The sequence below is a fragment of the Adiantum capillus-veneris genome, chromosome 19, assembly GCF_014529385.1.
Source record: "Adiantum capillus-veneris isolate H3 chromosome 19, ASM1452938v2, whole genome shotgun sequence".
Lineage (NCBI taxonomy): Eukaryota > Viridiplantae > Streptophyta > Polypodiopsida > Polypodiales > Pteridaceae > Adiantum > Adiantum capillus-veneris.
This window is the reverse complement of record NC_140949.1, coordinates 10,410,014-10,435,764: the sequence shown is the minus strand read 5'-3', so window position 1 is coordinate 10,435,764 and position 25,751 is coordinate 10,410,014. Positions and strand designations below refer to the sequence as shown.

The following is a 25,751-nucleotide window of genomic DNA, read 5'->3' as shown; positions in this document are numbered from 1 at the left end:
TGGGCGACAAATTAAATGGGTGAAAGCAAATAAGGTTTAAGTCTAAGGTCTACCGCCCTTTTTGGATTAAACAGGCCGGTTTCACCCTTTCTGAATTCGGGGTTCTATCGGAGTAGACTATGGTAAACCGAATGCTTCAAGGTAAAGTTTCAAAATCTGAGGAGTATTTGCTAGGTACTCCTCCATCTACTTCGCATCCAATGCAGGATAGTTCTTGAATTCAACCAAGAACCGCCGAGTCACTTTACCTTTCATCTTTCTTTCCTTGTGTGCCAAAATCTGGTCTGGAACGAGTATCTCCTCGCTTTCCTCCATCAACTGGCTCCCCATCAACTGGCACATCACCTTTAAAAGGTTTCAAGAGACTCACATGGAATACATTGTGAATCTTCCAAGTATCGGGCAGCTTGAGTCTAAAGGAGACATCATTTATCTTTCTTTAATCTGGAAAGGGACATAATACCTCATGCTAAGCTTTGGCAAAAGCCGCTCCTTAGTCCCTCGTGTAGTGGTTGGCTTGAAAAATCTTATCTTGGATATGGGGAATGTTTTGATTTACCAGCTGATTGCCTTTTTCCTTTCTTTCCTTGTGCCTTGGGACCTGCGGGTAGCGTCTTTCGCTTCCCATGTCCATTGGCACTTTAGAGTCAATCATCGGAACCCTAAGGCACACTATCATCTGATTCCTCTTTCTCTGGAATCCTTTGATGAACTTGCATCTGGTTTCCTTAACTCGTTGAAACCCTCTGATTTTCTAGAATCTTGTGATGAGCTATCATCTGGTTCCCTTGATTCATTCTCTTCACTGGCAGACTCTTGCTTTTTTGAGGTGGATACTATCTTGCCTGTCCCATAAGTCAATGAGCCGGTATGCATTCCAAATCGTTGCGTAGTCATGTCCCATAAGTCTCTAAATGGAGTCAGACTTCTAGTGTAAAGCATAGTCTTGAATCTTTGTAGCAAACCAAAGCAAAACCGCTCAATCTGGTCTTTCAAAGTCATCTTTGAAACGAAGACAGTGGCAAACAATTATCCGAAAATCTCTGGCAGTAGTCATCCAATGTATCTTTTTGAGTCATTTTCAAGTGATGCCAAGTAGTAATGACATATTCATCTGCACCGTTCCTTTCAAGTAAGATGTCGACTGTCGCTCCTTGGAATGTTCTAAGAACTTCTCTCCAGAGAAGGCGATGTCAAACTTTTGTACAAACTCAAGGGCTCGATGGGTGTCCTGGTAGCCTGAAAAAAATGTCTGAAATCTGACGGCTTGACTCGCTTCCTTGAACTCCTTAGTTTTCGTGTTGATCTGTTCATTGTCAAAAGAGAAAGAGCTCTTCTCCTTTGAACTGCTAGGTGACCTTCCATGCCTTCTAGACTTTTTCAAAAATCTGCTTCAAACAAAATCTTGTCTTAGGTGCTTGGAAATTGAAATCGCCTCTTCGCACCCTCGAACACTTCAAATGGCGTCTTCCTCGTGTGTCGTTGTAGGCAAACTCCACCAAGGGCAAATACTTTTCCCATTTAGTCTTCTGATCCGGAGAAGAAGACTTCAACAAATTCAAAACCATTGAATTGGCTATTTCATATTGCCCATCTGTCTGCGGGTGGAACGAGGACGAGAACTGCAACCACGTGCCAATGTTCTCCCAAATTGCCGTCCAAAACAACTAGGAGACCAGTGATCTTTGTCCGAAACAATGGACTCAGACATGCCACATATTCTAACAGTTTTGCCAAAGGATGGGGCTTAACTGTCTTCTTTACTGCAGAGGCTCAACTGAATCTGTTGATGACTGTCCAAAGGCCATCATGCCCACTTTGTGTCTTCAGGAGATCAAAGATGAAATCCATTGCAATACTTTCCCAAGGGGCGGGTGGGAATGGGTAAACGCTGTAGTAATCCCCGTGCCTTATGCCCGTCAAACTTGATCTTCTTGCATACTAAACAACTGCGAACAAAGTCGTCCACATCCTTCTTGAGTATGGGCCAAAAGAAATAAGACTCCACACCTTTCATAGTACGGTGACCCATAAAAGGTGGACAATGGCACTCAGTCAAAACCTTTTCCCTCAACGGCTGTGTGATGCACATCATCGTTTTCTTCATCAAGTAGCCATCCCATATGAAATATCTTGCTACTACCTCCCTATTTTGTATTCGAGTGAATACATCGGGAAAATCCGGATCGATGGCGTACAGATCAACCATATCCTCAAAGCTTCTATGATGAATCGCGGAAAATAGCCAAGGCTAGGGGCTTCCGAGACAATGCATCTGCCATCGAGTTTTTCTGTCCCAGCACATGGACAATTTGGAAGTAAAGCTGTAACAAACTGTTGACGTGTCAAAACCTAAAGAATGGAGCCAACTTACGGATGTGGCCGAGGGGCCTAAATTGTCACAAAGTGATGACGTGGTTGCTCGAGAGTAGAAACCCTAACCCTAATTTCAACTACTGAAACCCTAATTTTGGAAACCCTAACCCTAAAACCTGCAAACCCTAATTCTAGAAACCCTAACCCTAAAACTGCAAAAACCCTAACCCTAATCCTAAGGGCAGTAAGGAGATTTCCAAAAATTGCGTTGGTTGATGACGTGGCAGGTTGTACGGATTTTCGTGATTTACGCGGGCAGTTTTTTGGCTTTGCTTTTGGACCAGATGCTTTTAAGTTTGAAGGCTTTTCATTGTAATTGCTTTTTAGGCCAAAGGTTAGGGCTCATTCTTTGGCATGCTTCCTGGAGAAGGTGCAGAGTCTGGAGTACCGGCTTGTACTGTGCTGATGCAATATAAAGAAACACCGAAAGGGGCGCCAAGGTTTGGGGCCAATACTCTCTGGGTGGAATTCTGGCACTCCGTGTCGCGTGTTGTCTCTCTCTCTCTCTCTCAATTCAGTTGTTATTTGAAGTGCTAAAAGTTGTTCAGTCTGCTCTTTTCTATTGGCACGTGGTGCCTGTCTTGTGACAGTGGTATCAGAGCATCAGGCGTGCGCTTTTTTGAAAGCATACCGGTCCTACAAAAGAGCAGACAAAGCTTTTTGGAAATTTATTTGAGGTATCTTCGCCCTCCAACCCGGACTTATTAGCCACTTCCACCCTTACTTCATCGCGCATTGGGCGCGCTCCCATCTTCACCGCTCATGTCTTACAGGGCATAAGCTAATTAAGATCACTTGCAAGAGATGGATCCGGATTTGTTTAAGTCATTGTTTTTCTCAGAAGCAGTGCCATGCAGATGTTGATGTCTACAGCTACCAAGTAGCATACTCCAAGGACTGGGCCAGCTTTCAAGAAAATTTTTGCCCGAAGATGTATGGTTTCTGACATCTTCCTTCGGAGTGCAACTTCTGCCAGAGTGGGGTATCCTAAAATGCTTGCCATATAAACCCTAGCAGATTATAACTTGAAATTTCTCGACATCTCTCAGAAGATGTCTCTTCACGAGCAGATGACCGTGGAGGTTCGGTGTGATTGCTATCTCTTGGGACTACCATCGTTGCCAAAGAAACATTGTCTGTCCAAGAGCTGATGGACCATGCTATGCTCGGCTACGACCTTATGGAATGAACCTAACCCTAATTTTTGGTGCAGGTTAAGGATGGAAAGACACTTGATTTTTCGAGCTTGATTGATGTCGAGATTGCTTTTTAAGTTTGAATTCTGCTTCATCTTGTTTGGTGATTCTGTTTGGAATTTGTTTGAAATGGATGGTATCTGTTTTGAACCTGTCTTGGTGCCCATTTGAATTGTTTGACTCTGGTTTGATACTCGTTTCAATGATTGGTGATTTTACTCTCGGGTGGAGAAGTGAGAAATACTGTTTTGGTATTGTTTGAACCTCGGAACGATGCAAGCCGATGCCTGGGGAGCGTTTCGTTGTATGCTAGAAAACCTCCGAACGATGCAGGCCGATGCCTGGGGAGCGTTTGGTTGTATGCTTGAACCTCCAAGCAACACAGACTGTGGTGTGGAGAGCGTTTGGTTGTATAGTCCTCTGAGCTCATGGCCCGGATCTTTTTAGGTTATTTGCGGGGGGAGTGACGAGGTAGTCGTTGAGTAGCTTCATACCGCAGATCGTTTGTCTCGGGGGAGTGGTCAGCGGCGCTGTTTGTTGTGTCTTGTAACATGCATATGTGAGCATTTGTGTTGCATTGTGATGTGTCAATTACTGAATATTCCTAATTGGATGAGATTGCCTGGGTATGTAATTTTAGTGCATCAAGACACCCGTGGAAGATCAGTACGGTCTGGGTGTGATGGCTAATTTTACTACGCCGGAATATCAAGAGTTCCGCTTGGGACGAAAGGAGAAGCTAACTCCTTGATCAAAAGAGGAGAAAGGAGAAGCTAACTCCTTGATCGAAACAGCCGAAAGGAGAAGCTAACTCCTTGATCAAAAGAGCAGAAAGGAGAAGCTAACTCCTTGATCAAAAGAGCAGAAAGGAGAAGCTAACTCCTTAATAAAAAGAGCAAACTGATTGTCCCTCGGAATGTCCCTTGGAAATTTTTGAGCTAAATTGAGTTGTTTTGCAGATATGTTGTAATCACGGACGATTACTCTCTTTCAAGAAGGGGAGATGTAACAAACTGCTGACGTATCAAAGCCTAAAGAATGGAGCCAACTTACAGATGTGGCGGAGGGGCCTAAACTGTCACAAAGTGATGATGTGGTTGCCTCGAGAGCAAAAACCCTAACCCTAAGTTTTGCCAAAAACCCTAACTATTGAAACCCTAATTCTGGAAACCCTAATCCTAAAACTTGCAAACCATAATTCTGGAAACCCTAATCCTAATTTTGGAAATCCTAACCCTAACCCTAAGGGTAGCAAGGAGATTTCCGAAAATTGCGCTGGTTGATGACGTGGTAGGATGTATGGATTTCCGTGATTTACGTTGACAGCTTTTGGCTTTGCTTTTGGACCAGATGCTTTAAAGTTTGAAGGCTTTTTATTGTAATTGCTCATTCTCTGGCATGCTTCTTGAAGAAGGTGCAGAGTCTGGAGTATCGGCTTGTACTGTGTTGATGCAATATAAAAAAATACCAAAAGGGGCGCCAAGGTTTGGAGCCAATACTCTCTGGGGTGGAATTCCGCCACTCGGGTCGCGTGTTGTCTCTCTATCTCTCTCTCTCTCTCTCAATTCAGTTGTTATTTGAAGTGCTAAAAGTTGTTCAGTCTGCTCTTTTCTATTGGCACGTGGTGCCTGTCTTGTGACAACAACTCTGACAAGATGTTAGCTTACCGCATCTGCTTTTCCGAAAGTTGCTTCTGTGACGAGAAGTAGCGTAAACTCTGATGATCAGTAAAGACCGTGAAATCAGCTCCGAGTAGGTAATGTCGCCACTGAGTAAGAGCATGGATCATTGCCAATACCTCTTTCTTATAAATTTGTGCTGTCAATTTTGGCCTTGAAAACAATCGGCTTTCATAGGCAATCACATGGCCATCTCGCATTAAGCTCACTCCCAGACTACGACCACAAGCATCACAATATACTTCAAATGATTGTTGCAAGTTTGGCAAAGTCAACACTGGTCCAGTAGTCAGTTTTTCGTTAAGTGTCTGAAAGGCAGTCACCTCTGTCGATCCCCAAGTCTAGAATCTGTCGCGACACCAGAGAACAACTTTAAAATCACAGTTCAATTCGAGACGACACGGCCCGACGTAGTTCCGTGCCTAGAGGTATTGGCCCCAAAGACTGGTGCCCCTGCAAGGTCGAGCGCTTAGATTTTTCCAAGTGCTCTACAGGTCCATCTCTGTTAAAGGCCGACACATGGAACAACTGTCGGATTCGATTCTGGTGCAGCAGCACCAGGGATGCCCGTGATCGCCCTGTCTATGTAACATAGATATTAATGATATTTTAGACGCAGTGGGGAAACATGGGACCTGCAAATACCCAACCTCCTCAAGAGAAGTACTCGACTCCTTTTTGCCGACGACCTGGTCCTGCTTGCTGACTCTCCTGAAAGCCTACAGACGAGCCTTGACGAATGGGCAAAGCTTGAGGCATGACCTTTGGAATTGAAAAATGCATGGTCACGGTGTTCCATGGGGACCTGCATGATCTCTCTATGAGGATCTTTCTTCTGGGTGGTGAGATGGTTGCAGTAGGTGAAACGTACAAGTACCTTGGCATCGATGTAGACTTGACCTTTTCCATTGAACGCATCGTTCGAGAAACGAGCGGACAAGGTGTTCCATGGGGACCTGCATGATCTCTCTATGAGGATCTTTCTTCTGGGTGGTGAGATGGTTGCAGTAGGTGAAACGTACAAGTACCTTGGCATCGATGTAGACTTGACCTTTTCCATTGAACGCATCGTTCGAGAAACGAGTGGACAAGGGTAGGAAAAGTTGATTCGCATGTCAACACTCGTTGGCAAACCGAGCCATCCCAATCTGGTCTCGACTGACTGTTTTTAAGGCTTGCGTGTATCCAGTGATTTGTTATGGTGCGGAAATTATGGGGGCCCACGATCAACGTGTCCTTCATTCTCTGCAGCGCGTCGCTGCCACCAGGATGCGAATGTTACTTGGGAAGGGAGCAAGGTCGACCTCTGTAGGGACAACAACTCTCCACCACTAGTTTAACATCCCACCCGTACCTGCCTTTTACGGGGGACAACGAGCAAGGGCTGTTGACAAGTACCGCTCGGTTTCATCCACTTGGATAGGCTCTTTGGTAAACAAGAAGCCTAAGAACGAGCCGTTCAAGAAGTGGACTTGGACTACAAGAACCCAGAATTGGATGAATAAATATATCCCAGTGGATGACTTTAGCTCAGTTCGCTACCAGACATGGGACAAGTGGGACGAGAGGCATTCGTGCTTGGCGTTGGAGCTCGATAAGACGATCAGCTTTGAACAAACACGTAAATACTTGCTGCAGCTCAATAGGAGCACTATCGTGAATAGGAAAGAAGAGAGAGTGCTGGCTCTCGCGAGAGTAGGCAGATTCAAACTGATTGATAGTTGGAGGCGCGGACACAGTATTTGCTCGCTGTGCTCCAAGTTAGAGGGTCGTTCGCTTTCGCATCTGCTGGTGTCTTGTTCGGCGATTGATGATTCTAGGGGGCGTTGGCTAAACCGATTCAACTCCACCTTCAAGGCTATCGACCCGCCGTTGGACCTTGAAGAAAGGACCGTTATCCTCCTTGGTGGGGAGGCTCGCGGGAAGCGGTTGCCCTTCTGGGTACGTCATGATCGGCACTCGAGGGATGGAACCGCAGGGCACGTGTCTATGGCGAAGTTCCTCGGTGAGGTTGTACCTCGGTACTTGGGTGCTCTGCATAGGCGGATGGGGGGATAATGCCCCCCTTCCTATGCTTTATTTATGAATCCGATCCCTTTCGAGGGAAATGACGTCATTCTCCCCAAGCGAAGCCAAATGAGCTAACCTCACCTAAAAGGGGTTGGGAGGTGCAATGGGAGACACCACCAACCTCAGCGGACGCCACCTGTGAGTCGACGCCCTTCCAAGCGGGTATGGCATTTCCTAGGGGTAAACCGTCGGGTTACAAGGGCAGTTTAGTGAGGTGAGTGATAAGTTACCTAGAGGAGGCAACTCCAAAGGGAAGACCAAAGCAAGTCGCGCAGTACTTGGGCCTCTGAACAGAGGTACTTGGTCGCTGTCACGCGCATAACTAGTCAGCGAAATGGGTCTCTCAAGGGCACGGCTCTAAGAGTGTAGATAATTTTGGCCTCTCGTAGTCTAGAGGAAACTAGTGACAAAAGCGTCTGCCCTAGGAGCTTGGGTTCATAGTCCTGGTCGTTCTTCTTGTGCACGTTTTGGGTGTATGAGGGGAGCGGCCGGGAGTGCCCAACCCGACTCCTAAAACAAAACAAAAATGGTGCCCCTTTCAATTTTTCTTTTATATTAATGCTTCATCAAAGTTATCACTCCCGCATGGTCCTCCGCTCTCAGACTCTACGTTCAGATACTTTGAAGAGTGAGGCCCTTAGGGCTCTTTTATTCTTACAAGGGATGACCAAAAGCAGTGCCCCAAAAGCAAATAAACTCAACAACAAACTGTTTTAAAAGCAACTGGTCAAAAACTACCATAAAAAACGCAAAAAGCGGAATTTCGTACAATTGCCACGTCATCAACCAGTCAACGCAAATTGCAGAAGGCCGTACAGGCTGCCACGTCAGCATGTCAGCGCACTTTTGGAGATTCTGCCACGTCAACATGCCCCTCATAAAGTATTGCAATGGATTTCATTTTTTATCTCCCGAAGACACAGAGTGGGCATGATGACATTTGGACTGTCATCGACAGATATAGCAAGCAAGATCATTTCATTCGAGTGAAGAAAACAGTCAAGCCGGATCATTTAGCGAGACTGTTCATTGCACAGATTTTTCGACTACATGGCATGCCTGAGACAATAGTTTCCGATAGAGATCCTCGATTCACAAGTTTGTTTTGGAGGGCTATTTGGGAGAACATTGGCACACGGTTGCAGTTCTCATCATCAATCCACCCGTAGACATATGGGCAATCTGAAATTGCAAATTCAATTGTTCTAGATTTATTGAAGTCTTACATCTCTGATCAGAAGACTCAATGGGAATTTTTTTTGCCCTTGGTGGAATTTGCCTACAATAACACGATTCACTCTTCGACTGGGAAGGCACCATTTGAGATCATTGAAGGTGCTCCGAAGGTTCCACCCTTAGCACTAAAGATAAGATTTTTGAAGCCGACCAGTACAAGGGACTTGCTTTTGCCAAAGTCCGAAAGGCTTTAGCGAAATCTCAAGAACGACATAAGAAGGCAGCAGATCGACATCGACGAGATTTGAAATTAAAGGAAGACGATTGGGTGCTCTTACGTTTTTGAGAAAGCATGCCCAAGAAAACGAAAAGAAGAGGAGCGGCTTTTTTGACAGCTCAGCATGAGGTATTATGGCCCTTTCCAGATAAAAGAAAAGATAAATGATGTCTCCTTTAGATTCAAGCTGCCCGATACTTGGAATATTCACAATGCATCCCATGTGAGTTTGTTGAAGCCTTTTAAAGGCGATGTGCCAGTTGATGGGGAACGTAATGAGCAACCCGAAGTGGAGGAAAGCGAGGAGATACTCGTTCCAGTTAAGATTTTGGCACACAAGGGCAGAAAGATAAAAGGTAAAGTGATTAGGCGGTTCTTGGTTAAATTCAAGAACTATCTTGCATTGGATGTGAAGTTGATGGAGGAGGTTGGTACTAATAGTCAGTGTCTACTAGGACAGTTTTTGGCCTTTGTCTGTTTCGCAGGTGTAATCGAGGACGATTACAATTCTTTCAAAAGGGGGGTATGTCACAAACTGGTGATGTGGCAAAGCCACCTGGACAGACACACACCCAGTTGTTGACGTGGCAGACTCGTTGACTGCATGAAATCTTGTCATTCGCGCTGACGTGGTAGATGTGATGACATGATAGTACGGCGGCTGGTGTGGCAGATAATACGGCATTCCATGATTTGCGCTGATAGAGCGTATTGATTTTCCGCAAATTATGTTGATGCTTTTTTTGCCAGTCTTTGGGGCCAATAACTCTTGGCAGAGAACTACGTCGGGCCGTGTCGACTCTCTTGTGATTTGTGAATAAATTGGAAGTGAATCTCTGTTGTGTCGCGGTAGAATCTTGACTTGGGGTGTCCAAGTTTGTTACACGTATCCACCATAGGCACCCCTATCGGCACCATAAGGTCCATATGCGTCGGCACATGCACCAAGAGCTCCTTTGGCTGCCATGTCTGTCACAAATTGTTGACGTGTAAAGCCCTGAAGAATGGAGCCAACTTGCAGATCACGGCCGAAGGGCCTAAACCCTAAGAAGAACAAGCAACAACAGAAGAAGAAGTCCTACCAACTTATGGGACCATAAAAGCATTTAGAATAAAGCTTGACCCTCACACACACACACACACACACACACACACACACACACACACACACACACACACAACGTGGAACTGATGGCATGGCAGCTGTATGGAGGCTCCAAAAATTACGTTGAAAGTGTTGACGTGGCAGGTTGTACGGATTTTCACGTTTTGCGCTGACTGCTGACGTGGCAGTTGTGCGGAATTCCGTGATTTACGTTGGCAGCTTTTTGGCATTGCTTTTGGACCAGAAGATTTTGATTTTGAAGGCTTTTCATGTAAACTCCTTTTGGGGCATAGGGCCTTTCAATATGAGGCCATGTGCTCATTCTCTGGCATGCTTCCTGGAGAAGGTGCAGAGGCTGGAGTAGCGGCTTGTACTGTGTTGATGCAATATAAAGATATACCGAAAGGGGCGCCAAGGTTTGACTCTGGGGTGGAATTCCGCCACTCCGTGTCGTGTGTCGTCTCTCCCTCTCTCTCTCTCTCTCTCTCTCTCAGTTTAGTTGTTATTGAAGTGCTAAAAGTCTGTTCAGTCTATTCTTTTCTATTGGCATGTGGTGCCCGTCTTGTGACAGTGGTATCAGAGCATCAAGAGTGTGCTTTTCGGAAAGCATACCGGTCCCACAAAAGAGCAGACAATGCAAACTAGAGACTACTAGAATTTTATTTGAGGTATCTTCGGGCTCCGACCCCGGACTTATAAGCCACTCCCACCCTTACTTCATCGTGCACCGGGCGAGCTCCCGTCTTCACCGTTCATGTCTTACAGGGCATAAGCCAAAAATATCAGTTCCAAGAGAAGCATCCAAGATTTGTTTCGAGCTGCTGTTTTTCTCAGAGGCAGTGCCACGTAGTGGTGAAAGTCTATAGCTACCAAGCAAAACACTCCCAAGGACTTGGCAAGCTTTCAAGAAAATTTTTGTCCGAAGTTAGATGGTTTCTGACATCTTTCTTTGGAGTGCTACTTCTGGCAGAGTGGGGTATCCTCAAATGCTTGCCATTGAAACCCTAGCAGATTATAACTTGAAATTTCTCGATATCTCTCAGTAGATGTCTCTCCACGAGTAGATGACCTTGGAGGTCAAGTGCGATTGCTATTTTGGGATTACCATCGTTGCCAAAGAAACATTGTCTGTCCAAGAGCTGATGGACCATGTTGTGCTTGGCTACGACCTTATGAAATGAACCTAACCCTAATTTTTGGTGTAGGTTTCAGGATAGTAAGTGAGTCGATTGATGTCGAGATTGCTTTTTAAGTTTGAACTTTGTTTGAGAACTTGTTTGGTGATCTTGTTTAAAATGGATTTGTATCTGTTTTGAACCTGTCTTGGTGCCGATTTGAATCGTTTGACTGTGGTTTTAATACTGGTTTCAATGATTGGTCATTTTACTCTCTGGTTGAGAAGTGAGAAATACTGTTTTGGTATTGTTTGAACATCGGAACGACGCAGACCGATGCCTGGGAAGTGTTTTGTTGTATGTTTGAAAACCTCGGAACGATGCAAGCCGATGTTTGGGAGCGTTCCGTTGTATGCTAGAAAACCTCCGAACGACGCAGACCGATGCTTGGGGAGCGTTTGGTTGTTGCTTGAATCTCCAAGCGACGCAAACTGCGGTCTAGGGAGCGTTTCATTGTACAATCCTTTGAGCTCATGGCCCGGACCTTTTTAGGTTATTTGCGGGGGGAGTGACGAGGTAGTCGTTGAGCGGTGCTGTTTGTTGCGTCTTGTAACATGCATATGTAAGCATTTGTGTTGCATTGTGATGTGTCAACTACTCAATATTCCTAACTGGATGAGATTGCCTGGGTATATAATTTTAGTGCATCAACACACCCGTGGAAGATAAGTGCGGTCTGGGTGTGATGGCTAATTTTACTACGCCAGCATATCAAGAGTTCCAAACTGGACGAAAGGGGAAGCCGATCAAGGAGAAGCCAATTCCTTAATAAAAAAAAATAGCAAACTGATTGTCCCTCCGAATGTCCCTCGGAAATTTTTGAGCTAACTTGAGTTGTTTTGCAGATATGCTGTAATCGCGGACGACTACTTTCTTTCAAGAAGGGGGGATGTGTCACCAGCGTGTGACTACTATCTATCCTTTTTGTTGATTTCTTTCTTATTATTTATTTACTTTCACTTTTTGGAAACACCCCTCGGGAAATCTAACTGCCTTGCATTGCATAGCTAGTGTGGAACTGTCCGGAGGGAGTCTAGGCTTGAGGGCAAGAGAGCATTAAGGTTGGACAAGGACTATGGTTAGCCAAAGTGGGATCATTGACTAGCCAAACTGGAATCCTTTGTTACAGAGGCTACATTTCAGTTCTGGGTGTGGCTGTAGTGTACAAAGAGGGTCGGATGACCTAGAAAGATACAATTGCAACATCTCCTAAAATTTAGGGAACTGCTATTTTGGGACCTGAAAATGTCTTCGCGTCATTACGTGCAGTTTGACATGGGGATCATTTTGTTACTCTGTGGCCAAGTCAACAGAGGCTGCAGGTGAGATATTTTTAGACCTGTGGGTCTAAAGCGGGAAAATGCACAAATGAGTGACACTTGGCACTCTGAGGCCAGTTTACTACTTATAGAGAAGGCAAAAACGTGATTTTCAGCTGTGAGTTCATTTTCAAGTTTCTTGTCACACATGTTATAAGAGCTATGGAGTGCTTCCTTTCCCTCCTATGTACAGTGCGGTGCCAGGAGTGATGCCCTGCACACTACGCACTGCCCTCTCTCTCCCCTATGGCAGTATGTTATGCCCCTCTAGTGGGCTTTTCATTTGACCAATGTACAGTTGTGTGGGTTCATGCGCGATTGCCGAGGCAAGAGCCTCTTGCACAGGTACTGGATTAGCTAGCGGCTAATCCCCCGCTAGTACAGGTGAATTCGGAGAGGTTTCACGCCAGAAATCTCGTCCGATTCAAGGGGCAAGTAGCCCTACAGGTGTGGGAGCTCGAGGACTTGCTACGGATGCGACCGGCACGCGAAACGGAGCCCGAAACAGTAAATTACAGCCTGCTGTGTATTTTTGCAGGTTTAGGGTTTTGGCCCTAAACAGTCCCTAAGACCCCCAGGAAGTTCGGGGACGCGAGGAGACCGTTGTACAGGTGATCTGGCGCATTTTCGGGGCTGAAAACAGAGAATTCAGTGTGCTGCAGATTCTCGCCAGGTTTTGCAAAGTGTCCGTATGCGTCGGGAAAGTCATTCAATGCATGGGAATAGTGACTGTGAAGGGTCCTAGTACAGTTATGTTGTCGAAATCGGGCCGGAACAGTTGAAATTCAGCCAAGCTTGTGTGGGGCAGCTTGTAGGGAACCATAGCGTTTATTCCCTCTTTAAAACAATAAAGAAATACCGAAAGGGGCGCCTAAGTTAGGGGCCAATCTGGTGTCGGTCTACTCATACAGGTGCAATCTAGCAGCCTGTATCCCTCTCCCCTTTGTTGTGTCTTGAAAGTACAGGTAAAGTGGGCGACAAATTAAATGGGTGAAAGCAAATAAGGTTTAAGTCTAAGGTCTACCGCCCTTTATGAAAGTACAGGCCGGTTACATTCCGGGATTAAATCACTTTTTCCCATAGAAGTGAGCCTTGGTCAGGTTGGGCTTGAAGACACAGGGGATCATAGACCAGACACAGGGAATTGCAATTATGGCTGACAGACCAGATGATGTGACTGAAGAGGTTTCCTCTTCACAGGGTCAACAGACACATGAAGTGGGTGAGTCTTCAAGACCACCACAGACGGATGATGATATATTCAGGACCCAGTTGGCTACTTGTGTGGCTATGTTCACACAAGTAATGCAGAACCCGAGGTTTTTAGCCTTTCTGCAACCTCCTCTTCCGTCTCAGCAAGTTGGGTCACTGGATCACATTCAAAAGCCTGTTAAGGCTCGAGCACGGGTGATTCATATTGCAGAGTCAATGGAAACACGTGTACGCTTGACGGAGAACATGCAGTCTCCACAACCTGTGCCTAAGGTGCAAGAACAGGTGGCTGAGATGCCAGTCTTTCAAGATGTACCAGTTCAACCGGCCACTTTTTAGCAACATCCAACCCTATGTGTCCGTGGACAAGCTACATCATAACAAGGGTTCCGTCAGTCCAATCTGTCTAGATTAGAGGTGATATGGCACTTTTGTGTGTCTATTCGTAGACCGTGCATGCCCAGTCACTTAGTGTAGATGCATATCCTCTGGTTGCACACAACATGATCATAAGCATTCCCATAAGAATCCATCAGAATCAGTTAGGGGAAATTTCCAGTGATTTTAGCCTATTTTCTATATTTTTGACAATTTTTACTTGTTATTTTAAGTGACTTTTTTTGGGAACTGAGTAGGGCAAATTGGGTAAGTTAATATTATAGGAAACCAAAGCCAACACTAAATGGTAGAAGAGACAGCAGGAGCTTCACCGCTCAATACGCAACTTCTCAAGCAAGACCCCCTTGGTGGTTCCATCAACCTAGCGTTTTCTCCAACAAGTAAGCCTAGCGTTTTTGGACATCATCGCCCATCAGAATCCAGACATTGGCGTTTTTGCATCAGGTAGCCATCACCATCAGATCCCAGGTCTACCGTTTTTGATCCCAGGCGACACCGCAAGAATACACCCAGCCCTAGCGTTTTTCAGCCATAGGTTGGCGTTTTTCAGCGACAAAGATCATCAGAAATCAGCCTCAAAACCAACGTTTTTGGATTTGCAGCAGATTTCAGCCTTAAGCGTTTTTGGACAGCTGACAAAGACCTTCAAATTTCAGCCCTTAGATCGGTCTCGCCATCCCCGTCGTCGTCATCGATCTAGCCTACACTTGCATCAGTCACATGCATTCAATTTGTACCAGTTTGTGCAATCAATAGTAGACCACTCTCGCCGACGAGAGTGGGGCCTTCGGAGGAGGGTTTTACAACATCTCTGGTGTCGTATTTCTCTTCTCTCTCTAGCTCTCAGTCTCATACACTTGCACGCACAGTGTCCATTCACTTTGTTGTGATCATAGCACTCTCTCATTTAAGAACGGAAGGCTCTCCCTTCCATAAGAAAAAGGAACCTCGAGCACAGTTTGGAACACTCATCTTGAGCAAAGCGGAAACATTCATTCCATTGCACCTAACATTGGTATCGGAGCTTTGGCAGTGCTCTATATCACTCAAGGAAAGAACCACATAATTTTTTTTTTGCTTGTTGTGGTCGCACGTCCCCCAAGTCCTCTTGGGCGTGTCGATTCCTAATCGTGTTTTTGAAGAGTGACAGGAAACCCAAGAAAGAATCGCTTGTCCAGCCTCCCCTTGTGCCTCTTTTCATTCATTGAGAGCGGACCGTGCACTTAGCGGCTGGCCAATCGACGTGAGGTGGGAAAAAGCAACCTTGGTGTGAGCGCAAGGTCGCCAAGGGTTGCGCCCGCAGAAAAGAGTAGAACTCGGGTGAAGAGAAGATCCTTCTCAAACACAGATTGCAAGTGAAAGAAAACCCTCAAGAACCTCTGGTTGCATATCCTCTGGTTGCACACAACATGATCATAAGCATTCCCATCAGAATCCATCAGAATCAGTTAGGGGAAATTTCCAGTGATTTTAGCCTATTTTCTATATTTTTGACAATTTTTACTCGTCATTTTAAGTGACTTTTTTTGGGAACTGAGTAGGGCAAATTGGGTAAGTTAATATTATAGGAAACCAAAGCCAGCACTAAATGGTAGAAGAGACAGCAGGAGCTTCACCGCTCAATACGCAACTTCTCAAGCAAGACCCCCTTGGTGGTTCCATCAACCTAGCGTTTTCTCCAACAAGTAAGCCTAGCGTTTTTGGACATCATCGCCCATCAGAATCCAGACATTGGCGTTTTTGCATCAGGTAGCCATCACCATCAGATCCCAGGTCTACCGTTTTTGATCCCAGGCGACACCGCAAGAATACACCCAGCCCTAGCGTTTTTCAGCCATAGGTTGGCGTTTTTCAGCGACAAAGATCATCAGAAATCAGCCTCAAAACCAACGTTTTTGGATTTGCAGCAGATTTCAGCCTTAAGCGTTTTTGGACAGCTGACAAAGACCTTCAAATTTCAGCCCTTAGATCGGTCTCGCCATCCCCGTCGTCGTCATCGATCTAGCCTACACTTGCATCAGTCACATGCATTCAATTTGTACCAGTTTGTGCAATCAATAGTAGACCACTCTCGCCGACGAGAGTGGGGCCTTCGGAGGAGGGTTTTACAACATCTCTGGTGTCGTATTTCTCTTCTCTCTCTAGCTCTCAGTCTCATACACTTGCACGCACAGTGTCCATTCACTTTGTTGTGATCATAGCACTCTCTCATTTAAGAACGGAAGGCTCTCCCTTCCATAAGAAAAAGGAACCTCGAGCACAGTTTGGAACACTCATCTTGAGCAAAGCGGAAACATTCATTCCATTGCACCTAACATTGGTATCGAAGCTTTGGCAGTGCTCTATATCACTCAAAGAAAGAACCACATAATCTTTTTTTGCTTGTTGTGGTCGCACGTCCCCCAAGTCCTCTTGGGCGTGTCGATTCCTAATCGTGTTTTTGAAGAGTGACAGGAAACCCAAGAAAGAATCGCTTGTCCAGCCTCCCCTTGTGCCTCTTTTCATTCATTGAGAGCGGACCGTGCACTTAGCGGCTGGCCAATCGACGTGAGGTGGGAAAAAGCAACCTTGGTGTGAGCGCAAGGTCGCCAAGGGTTGCGCCCGCGGAAAAGAGTAGAACTCGGGTGAAGAGAAGATCCTTCTCAAACACAGATTGCAAGTGAAAGAAAACCCTCAAGAACCTCAAGACCCTCAAGAACCCAAGTACCCAAGACCCTCAAGAACCCAAGAAGCCTAGACCCTCAAGAACCTAAGTTCCTCGTGAACTTAAGAACCAAAGATCATAGTGCATGGTCATCACCCGAAGCGGAATGGATACTTCGCATACAGGTGATGAGCATGAGAGAGGCGACGAAGAGTTTTCTCCACCAAGAGATTTTTCCGACCCTCCCCTTCTCCATCTACGCCACGAGTTGTACCAATTCCCATGGAGGTGATGGTCAAGTCAATGTTGGACATGATGACCCAACAACAAGAAGCGAATCGCGAAGTGACTCACCTTGCGTTGACACAAAAAGAAGCGACTCGCATTGCTTTAGAATGCGAGCACGATGAACGAAACGAAAGGAAAGCACAAAGAAAAGAGGAACGAGCGGCCTTGAAGGCCGAGCGGGAGGCTCAAAGAGACCTCCGCACTCAAGAATTGGTTCGACAAGTACTAGCCTCAAAGTCCGAATCAGCCAAAGATCGCGGGAGTTCCTCAAGTGGCGCAAGCCACGTTGCGGATTCCAACAACCCAGGCAGAAAGAAGATCCAGTTTAGTAAGTATGATGGTAAGATTGATGCTACGATTATTCATTCTTGGTTGCATCAATTTAATGCTTATTTTGCGTCAACTAAGAAGACTGGAAATGGCAAAGTTTTGACGGCAAGAATGAACTCTCAGAACGATAAGAATGGTAACTCTTCTAACCAATCTTCCAATAGTCTCTCAGAAAAGAATTCTTCTAATGAATCTAAGGGTAAGGCTAACACAATTGCTAAACCTAAGCTTACTCCATATGAAAAGGTAGCACAAGGAGTTTTAGGAGGATACATCACGTCGGAAAATCAAAGCACTTATTCTAAGAAAGGTCGTTGTTTTCATTGTCACATTAAGGGTCACATAAAAAGAACATGTCCTAAAAGCTTGAATCGAATGAATCTAAAGAATCCACAGAACCACTTCCTCTGTCAATGCAATTAATGATAACACGAGTGCTGCCCAAGTTTCTCCTGACCCTCCCATTGATGATTCTCTCATTAAATGTTATGGTCATATGACTGGGCAACATTTTGTCATATTGTTTGACCGAGGTAGTATGCATGATGTGATCAGTCCCTCTCTTGTTGAGAGAGCCCGCCTAGAGGTTAGTAAGAAATCTCCTCTCGAGGTCTCTTGCTTTGTTCCCGGTATGGACTCTCTCATCACGTAAGAGTGTCTCGGTGTATTGTTTACAATTCAACAAACTGCTTTCCATAGAAGATTTTTTGTCTCTCCTCTCTCAGGATGTGATATGGTTTTGGGCATTCGATGGTTTCGTGAGCTTAATCCTCTCATTGATTGGGAGGCTAACACTTTCACTCTCAATGCCAAAAGTGACTATCCCATTGCCATTCGTGGACAGAAAGTTGTTCATTCTTCCTCTCTCATTGCTAATGTGCATGGAAGATTGAATGGATTCAGGAGAAGGAGACTCTCTCAGTCTCTTCTTCTCCAAAGCATGACACACATGATTTGCATGATGATGATTTGAATGACAATGATAAGCATGATGATTTGGATGATAATGATGAGCATGATGATTTGCATGATCAAGATGTGATTTCTCACAAGCATGATGAGTTGCATGAAGAACACGTGATTGTTCACAAGGATGTTGAGTTAGTGGATGCTTTTTCTAGCGAAGCTAACCTCGTTGCAGATTCGATTAATCACGAAGGATCGATCTTGGCTCTCGAGCCGAGGTCCGAAGCACCCCTTCAAGAAGAACCGATCTTGGCTCTCGAGCCTAGGTCCAAAGAACCCTCACAGGAAGTATTATGTGTTTGCATGATTAGTACGCACGCATTCTTCGAGTGTTTCATTTGTGATCGTTTCCTGTATTTTAGTCAGTGTCTTTATGTGATCCCTTTTCCTAGGCATCACATATTGTACGTTGAGCACGTTTCCATCATGAATGAGCTCGAATGTATGTGGATTGTTCATGAAAAGCTGAAAAGTATGCATTCAAGGAAGTCACATTACATGTCTCTTCCTTGGCATGACACAGTTGTAGAAAGAGCACATTAAAGTATGAGCACTAAGCATGGGCATTTCCGTTGTGAATTGCCACAGTTGATTGCTTTAGATCAAAAGAGAAAGACTCGATCTCATTGTTTGCGTGTGTGTGGTGAACGGGCTAGCACTCCGTCTCTTGGTTCATCTACATTACATGCACAGTCTTTTAGGAAGACAAGATTTTTTCCACTCACTTTACATGGAATGGGTATGTTCATGGTTTTGTGTTGGAAGTGGTTTTAGGAATTTTCAGCCATAGAGATTCTTGACGAAAAAAGAAGCAGGACTCTAGACGAAGTTGTTGAAGCATCGAAGGAGCCACAACAGACTTTGTGTCGCTTTCGTCGCGGCCCACAGAAGCAAGCTTTGCAGACATTTATGAAGTTCAAGTACCGCACGACCCACACATCAAGTGGGCCGGCGAAGAGTCCCTTCCAGGATTCCGGTTGTTATTGGCGATCTCCCTCAACGCCAAACAGTTCGGTACCAGTACCTCACTTTGAAAAGGAGGGGATGTCACGTGACACATCCAACCCTATGTGTCCGTGGACAAGCTACAACATAACAAGGGTTCCGTCAGTCCAGTCAATCTAGATTAGAAGCGATCTGGCACATTTGTGAGTCTATTCGTAGACCGTGCATGCCCAGTTACTTAGTGTAGATGCATATCCTCTGGTTGCACACAGCATGATCATAAGCATTCCCATCAGAATCCACCAGAATCAGTTAGGGGAATTTTCCAGTGATTTTAGCCTATTTTCCCTATTTTTGACAATTTTCACTTATTATTTTACGTGACTTTTGTTGGGAACTGAGTAGGACAAATTGGGTAAGATAATATAAAAAGAAACCAAAGCTAGCACTAAATGGCAGAAGAGGCAGCAAGAGCTCCACCGCTTAACAGGCAACTTCTCAAGCAGGACCCCCTTGGTGGTTCCATCAACCTAGCGTTTTCTCCACAAGCAAGCCTAGCGTTTTTGGACATCATCGCCCAACAGAATCTAGACATTGGCGTTTTTGCATCGGGTAGCCATCGCCATCAGATCCCAGGTCTAGCTTTTTTGATCCCAGGCGGCACCGCAAGAATACACCCAGCCCTAGCGTTTTTCAGCCATATCGCCCTCCCTTCTGGCTCGCGTTTTTCAGTGACAAAGATCAGCAGAAATCAGCCTCAAAACCATCGTTTTTGGATTTGCAGCAGATTTCAGCCTTAAGCGTTTTTGGACAGCAGATAAAGACCTTCAGATTTCAGCCCTTAGATCGGTCTCGCCATCCCCGTCGTCGTCATCGATCTAGCCTAGACTTGCATCTGTCACATGCATTCAGTTTGTACCAGTTTGTGCAATCAATAGTAGACCACTCTCACCGACGAGAGTGGGGCCTTCGGAGGAGGTTTTTACAACGTCTCTGGTGTCATACTTCTCTTCTCTCTCTAGCTCTCAGTCTCATACACTTGCACGCACAGTGTCCATTCACTTTGTTGTGATCATAGCACTCTCATTTAAGAACGGAAGGGTCTTCCTTCCATAAGAAAAAGGAACCTTGAGCACAGTTCGGAACACTCATCTTGAGCAAAGCGTAAACATTCATTCCGCTGCACCTAACAGGAGGGTGAGCCGGAAGGGGAGCCCAAATCATCTATTGATGCTGTCGACGCTCAGGATCAGAAGCGGCAAGAGGAGGTTCAATTTCTTATGCATCATTTACTCGAGTATTATCAAGGTTCCTCACTATGCTAAGCACATGAACGTATCACCTATGGATACAATTTATCAATAGTGGAAGGGATTAATTAATTTGAAGTCCATGACCCTGATTAAAGCAAAGGCAAAGACATCCAACACGAAGAAGGGATCCACTTCTCCATTGAGTTAGCGCTTAATTCAGAGGGAGATACAGAAGCAAGTTCAGTAGCAGTAGCATAACATGGGGCATTGGCCGAGCAAGCGCAATGAGGCATCACCTTTTTGACATGCACGATTATATTCATGACCCTAGACAAGACACAACGGGGCCTATATGTCAAGAAATTTCAAGTTATAATCTGCTAGGGTTTCCATGGCAAGCATTTGAGGATACCCCACTCTGCCAGAAGTTGCACTCCAAAGGAAGATGTCAGAAACCATATGACTTCAGGCAAAAATTTTCTTGAAAGCTTGCCAAGTCCTTGGAAGTGTGCGGCTTGGTAGCTATAGACATCAACATCTGCATGGCACTGCTTTTGAGGAAAAAAAAATGAGTCGAAACAAATCTTGGATCCTTCTCTTGCAAGTGATCTTTATGGCTTATGCCTTGTAAGACATGAGCGGTGAAGACAGGAGCGCGCCCGATGCGCGATGAAGTAAGGGTGGGAGTGGCTAATAAGTTCGGGGTCTAGTAGCTCTGTCTGCTCTTTTGTGGGACCGGTATGCTTTCAGAAAAGCACACACTTGATGCTCTGATACCACTGTCACAAGACGGGCACCATGTGCCAATAGAAAAGAACAGACTGAACAGACTTTTAGCACTTCAATAAGAGCTACATTGAGAGAGAGAGAGAGAGAGAGAGAGAGAGAGAGAGAGAGAGAGAGAGAGAGAGAGAGGACACGTGACACGGAGTGGCGGAATTCCACCCTATAGAGTAGTTGCCCCAAATCTTGGCACCCCTATAGGTATTTCTTTATATCGCATCAACACAATACAAACCGGTACTCCAGACTCTACACCTGCTCCAAGAAGCATGCTTTAGAAAATAGGATCGGACTTCCCGTAGGAGAAAAGTCGATCGGTGCTCTGCGACCACTGTGATCGGCAAGTCATTGACAAGGTAGTGAATCACATGAATGCACCACGAACTGAACTGAAACAGCAAGGATTGGAAGTGGGAAGAGAGATGAAAATTGGAGATTGACACAACGGGGCCTAGTTAGCCACTCACATGCAGTAGCCCCTGCGATAGGTGCCCGTCGCAATACTTCTTCATTATTGATCTTTCGACAAATACAACCGCCAGGGAGTTGCTTTGCAATTTGTGACCATGCAAAAATCTACGGAGTGCTCCTAAGGCCTCACATTTAAAGACACTATTCATTTGGAGAGGCAACTGCTCTCAAAAACCGACACCCCAAAAGCTCAGTTGTGCCAAAAAGTTGACGCTGTCATAACTGGCCAAAAAATTAGCTCGCGTCCCTGCCGCCATGTTCACCTCGCATTCGTATTGCCACGTCAGCATGCTGTATGGCTGCCAGCAATTAGCACCGAGGATCCCTGCATGACTATGCTATGATGTGGCTCGACATGCTGAGTTGGCAGTGTGGGAGCATGCACAGATTGGTAACATGCCTGCCTGCGACGTTGCAGCTGGACAGCAGAGGGGGGAGCAGAAGGCATCAAAAGCTAGCAGCAGCCAGGAAATTATAAGAGTGACAAAAAAGCATGTTAGAAAAGCAGGCAGAGCTCAAAAGAGAGATCTTGATATAAAAGCATCCCAGTGCCAATCTGCTTTTGAAGAGGGTACACACACTCACTCTCACAATTGATTTGCAGGGCCAGCTTTTAGAGGACAGCGTTCCAAGCTGATGTTTTTAGGGAAGGCTATAAAACGTAAGGGGGCTCTTGTAACACAGATTAGTTGGGTGTTTGAGTCGGCAATCTCAGGTATAGCCTGAGTACTAAAAGAGAAATTAAAGCCTTGTGGAACTTGAGAGGTTGAGAGTTGGACGGATGTGCCTTGCCAGAACTTAAAAGGGGTGCCGAGTTTGGGACTAGTGTTTTGCTGCCAAGTGGTGGTCTTGCCAGTTCGTATTTTGTTTGTCTTCCAACTTGGTGGGTTGTAGGGTTACCACCTGTCTCATGTAAGACCGGCCAGTTAACAATGATGGAATTATTTTCTCCACAAGTACAGAAACTCTGCTGAGAACTTGTTTTGATGATTTAATTATCTTCTGTAGGGATGAGGAAGAACATTGATGATGTTTGGCTTTTAGGGTAGTGTGATAGGGACAGGTTGGTTGTAGGGGGCCTCTCTCTCCTCCCCTAGAGGCTAGAACTTGTCTTCTATGTTGTTATTTTTTCTGTTGCAGGGTTTGGCACCCACAGCCTCATGGCCATTTTAGGTGATCTTTTGTTTTTTCTGGGTCAAAGGAAGATTCAATTGGAACTTCATGCACTTTTCTAAGGTTCCTTCATGCGAAATATGGATGAGAGGGTTTAGGAGATGGTTCAATTTCCTTCAATCAGATGCTTTCACTCTATGCATCTCAATACTGATCAATGTACTTTGTAATAGACTCCTCATTTACTGACTTTCTTCCACTGCATGCTTTTTCTAAAAGTAAACAGGGATTGATAGTCTAAGCCCTCTACTTCCTGCATCCGTGCCAAAACATTAAGCGGAATGTCATATTATTATTGTTTTTTTACATCCAGATAAGGATCTTGACAACTGCATACTGTGCAGTGTTTCCAACTGGCGTGCAACAGAGTCACTCCCGGAGTATCTGGGGAAAAGGAATGTCATGGGCCTATGTATGTTATCTGTATTTTTCTGCCTTCATCTTTTCTAACTAAGCAGAGACTAAATGGCTTCATGTCCATAGATGATGTTGATACACGTGCAATCACGAGAAGGTTACGGGAGGATGGAAGTTTGATTGGAGCTTTAAGTACAGATTCCACAAAGACAGACGAGGAGCTTTTGCATACAGCCAGAACATGGGATATTGTTGGTATGAGTTTCTTCTTTCAGGTTAAGATTTTGGGATGAGCACTAGTTTTGCCAACATACTTCTCTTATCAACTTGTCTGATAGGCAAGGATCTTATCACGGGAGTCTCTTGTAATGAGCCTTATGAATGGAAGAGCAAAACTGAGGATGATTGGGAGTTCAGCACTGAAACTCGCAATGGTGTTGCTGAAACATTTCATGTATGTCTGCTTCTCAGTTATGAGCCTTGTCAGATGGCAGTTTAAGTTGTTGCTGAATTTCCATCATTATGCTAGTAGTGCAACCTTCGCTAGGAGCACTACTTTGGTTCTGAGCAGAAGCTTTGTTTTTGTCACAAATTCTGTGTAGTATATCGAATATTTTGATCATTTGTCTTGCAAAATAATCTCTAGGTTGTTGCATATGACTTTGGGATCAAGCACAACATTTTGAGGAGGCTGAGCTCTCATGGCTGTAGAATCACAGTTGTGCCGTCTCAATGGCCAGCTTCAGAGGTGATTAAACTGAACCCAGATGGTGTCCTGTTTAGCAATGGTCCAGGTGATCCTTCGGCTGTTCCTTATGCTGTGGAGAATGTCAAAGAGATTACGGGAAAATTCCCAGTGTTTGGAATTTGCATGGGGCACCAACTGCTTGGGCAAGCTCTGGGTGGGAGCACTTTTAAGATGAAATTCGGACACCATGGTGGAAATCACCCTGTTCGACAGCTCCAGACTGGTCGTGTTGAGATAAGCTCTCAGGTTAGTGCTCGTGCTTGGTAGTAAGGAACAAAGAGACTATTGGTTAGGGATAACATATGATTTCCTTAAAGCAACGTGTTTTGTAAAAATAATTCACTGGTGAGTGCAACTAAAACATTCTAGCAACTGCTGACAAGCTGATTCTCTGTTGTGTGACAGAATCATAATTATGCTGTGGATCCTGCTACATTGCCAGAAGGTGTGGAGGTTACGCACATAAATTTGAATGATGGTAGCTGCGCAGGACTCTGCTTTCCAGCTATGAAGGCCATGAGTCTTCAGTACCATCCAGAATCATCCCCGGGTCCTCATGATGCTGATCCTGGTAAGGATTCGAGATTCATGTATGGTTCACTAGTTTCTAATGCCATATTCCACTACTCATTGAGGGGCTTTGTCACAGCTTTCAATCGTTTCATCGAAATGATGAGGCTGAACAAAGGGCAATAACTGAGATAGGCCTTAAAAGTTATCAGTCAATTCATCAGTCAGATCGAGGGACAGCTAGGCGTGGTGTTGAATGCAAGCTTACGTCCCAAAAGAGTAAATCAGCCTCAGACTAGAAGTACCCTCTTACCACACCTATTATCATCAGATGATTGAGAACTGCATTCAGCATCTTTTTTGTGAGAAGGTCCATCTTTCTGAGAAGGGAAGAGTAGTACCCCCTTGGTGGGATCATACTTTTTAGATTTCTCATTGTGTATAACAGAAAACGCTTAGCTTGCTTCATGAAATTGCTACTCTCAACAATATGATTAATCTGTTTACCTGGTGGTCTTGGATTTGTTAAATTTCTATCCTTTCATGCAAGGACTACACCTGTTGTGTTTACTCCTTGTTTGGTGAAAGAGTATTTGGGTTGCATGCTTTCCCAAATTCATCGAAAGTCAAGATAACCTCATACTCTTAGGGTTCTTGCCTGTCTAACCTCCTACATGCCAGAACAGCCCCATCTTAATAATTTGGCCATTCAAAACCAAGGACAGCTGCCCATTTAGCACACATTCTGAAAAAATAGCAACGATCTTGGCATGTCAACTTTTTGGAGTACCCTCACTACAAATTGTTTTTCAGAGGTGAATCTTGGAAGAATCACAATTTCGAAGGACACCAGGCATGCAACTTACATTGCCTCAAAATCTTCAAGGGAATGCAATTTCCTTGTGCTGTGGCAATTTCTTCATGAAGGGGCTACAATCACAATTACAAATAGAATGCATGTGGCACCCTAAGCGTTTGGACAGTTGAGGAATGCCACTCGTTCCTTTTGCACAGTATGCGTTCCAACCACCCTTGATTCTTTAGGAGCTCACATATGCCATCCTCAAATTCTCTATAGACATCAGTATTGTACAAGTTTCTGTTAACACAAGGTGGTGGTGATCAAATCTCGAAGTTACTCTTCCTAGTAGTTAGAAACCCAGGTCAATTGCTATGGTCAGTTGATAACTAGATCATTAGGAACCTTGCAAATGGTCATCCTAGCTTAGAGCAAATGTGTCATTGTAAATCTTTGCAGTGGTGATGATCTTTTCTGTCTTGATTTCCATTCTCCATCAA

At 45.0% G+C, this 25,751-nt stretch overlaps 1 protein-coding gene across 1 annotated transcript in view; it reads left to right on the top strand.

Moving 5' to 3' along the window:
- The window catches only part of CARA (carbamoyl phosphate synthetase A), an 84,023-nt gene extending 59,059 nt beyond the window's left edge, over nt 1-24,964 (top strand). The window contains exons 7-12 of the mRNA XM_086490230.1: nt 23,182-23,249; nt 23,321-23,449; nt 23,533-23,648; nt 23,841-24,188; nt 24,348-24,513; nt 24,592-24,964. Coding sequence (XP_086346356.1) covers nt 23,182-23,249; nt 23,321-23,449; nt 23,533-23,648; nt 23,841-24,188; nt 24,348-24,513; nt 24,592-24,638 — 874 coding nt within the window. The 3' untranslated portion in view covers nt 24,639-24,964. The remainder of the gene's footprint in view (nt 1-23,181; nt 23,250-23,320; nt 23,450-23,532; nt 23,649-23,840; nt 24,189-24,347; nt 24,514-24,591) is intronic.
- The last annotated feature ends 787 nt before the right edge of the window (nt 24,965-25,751 follow it).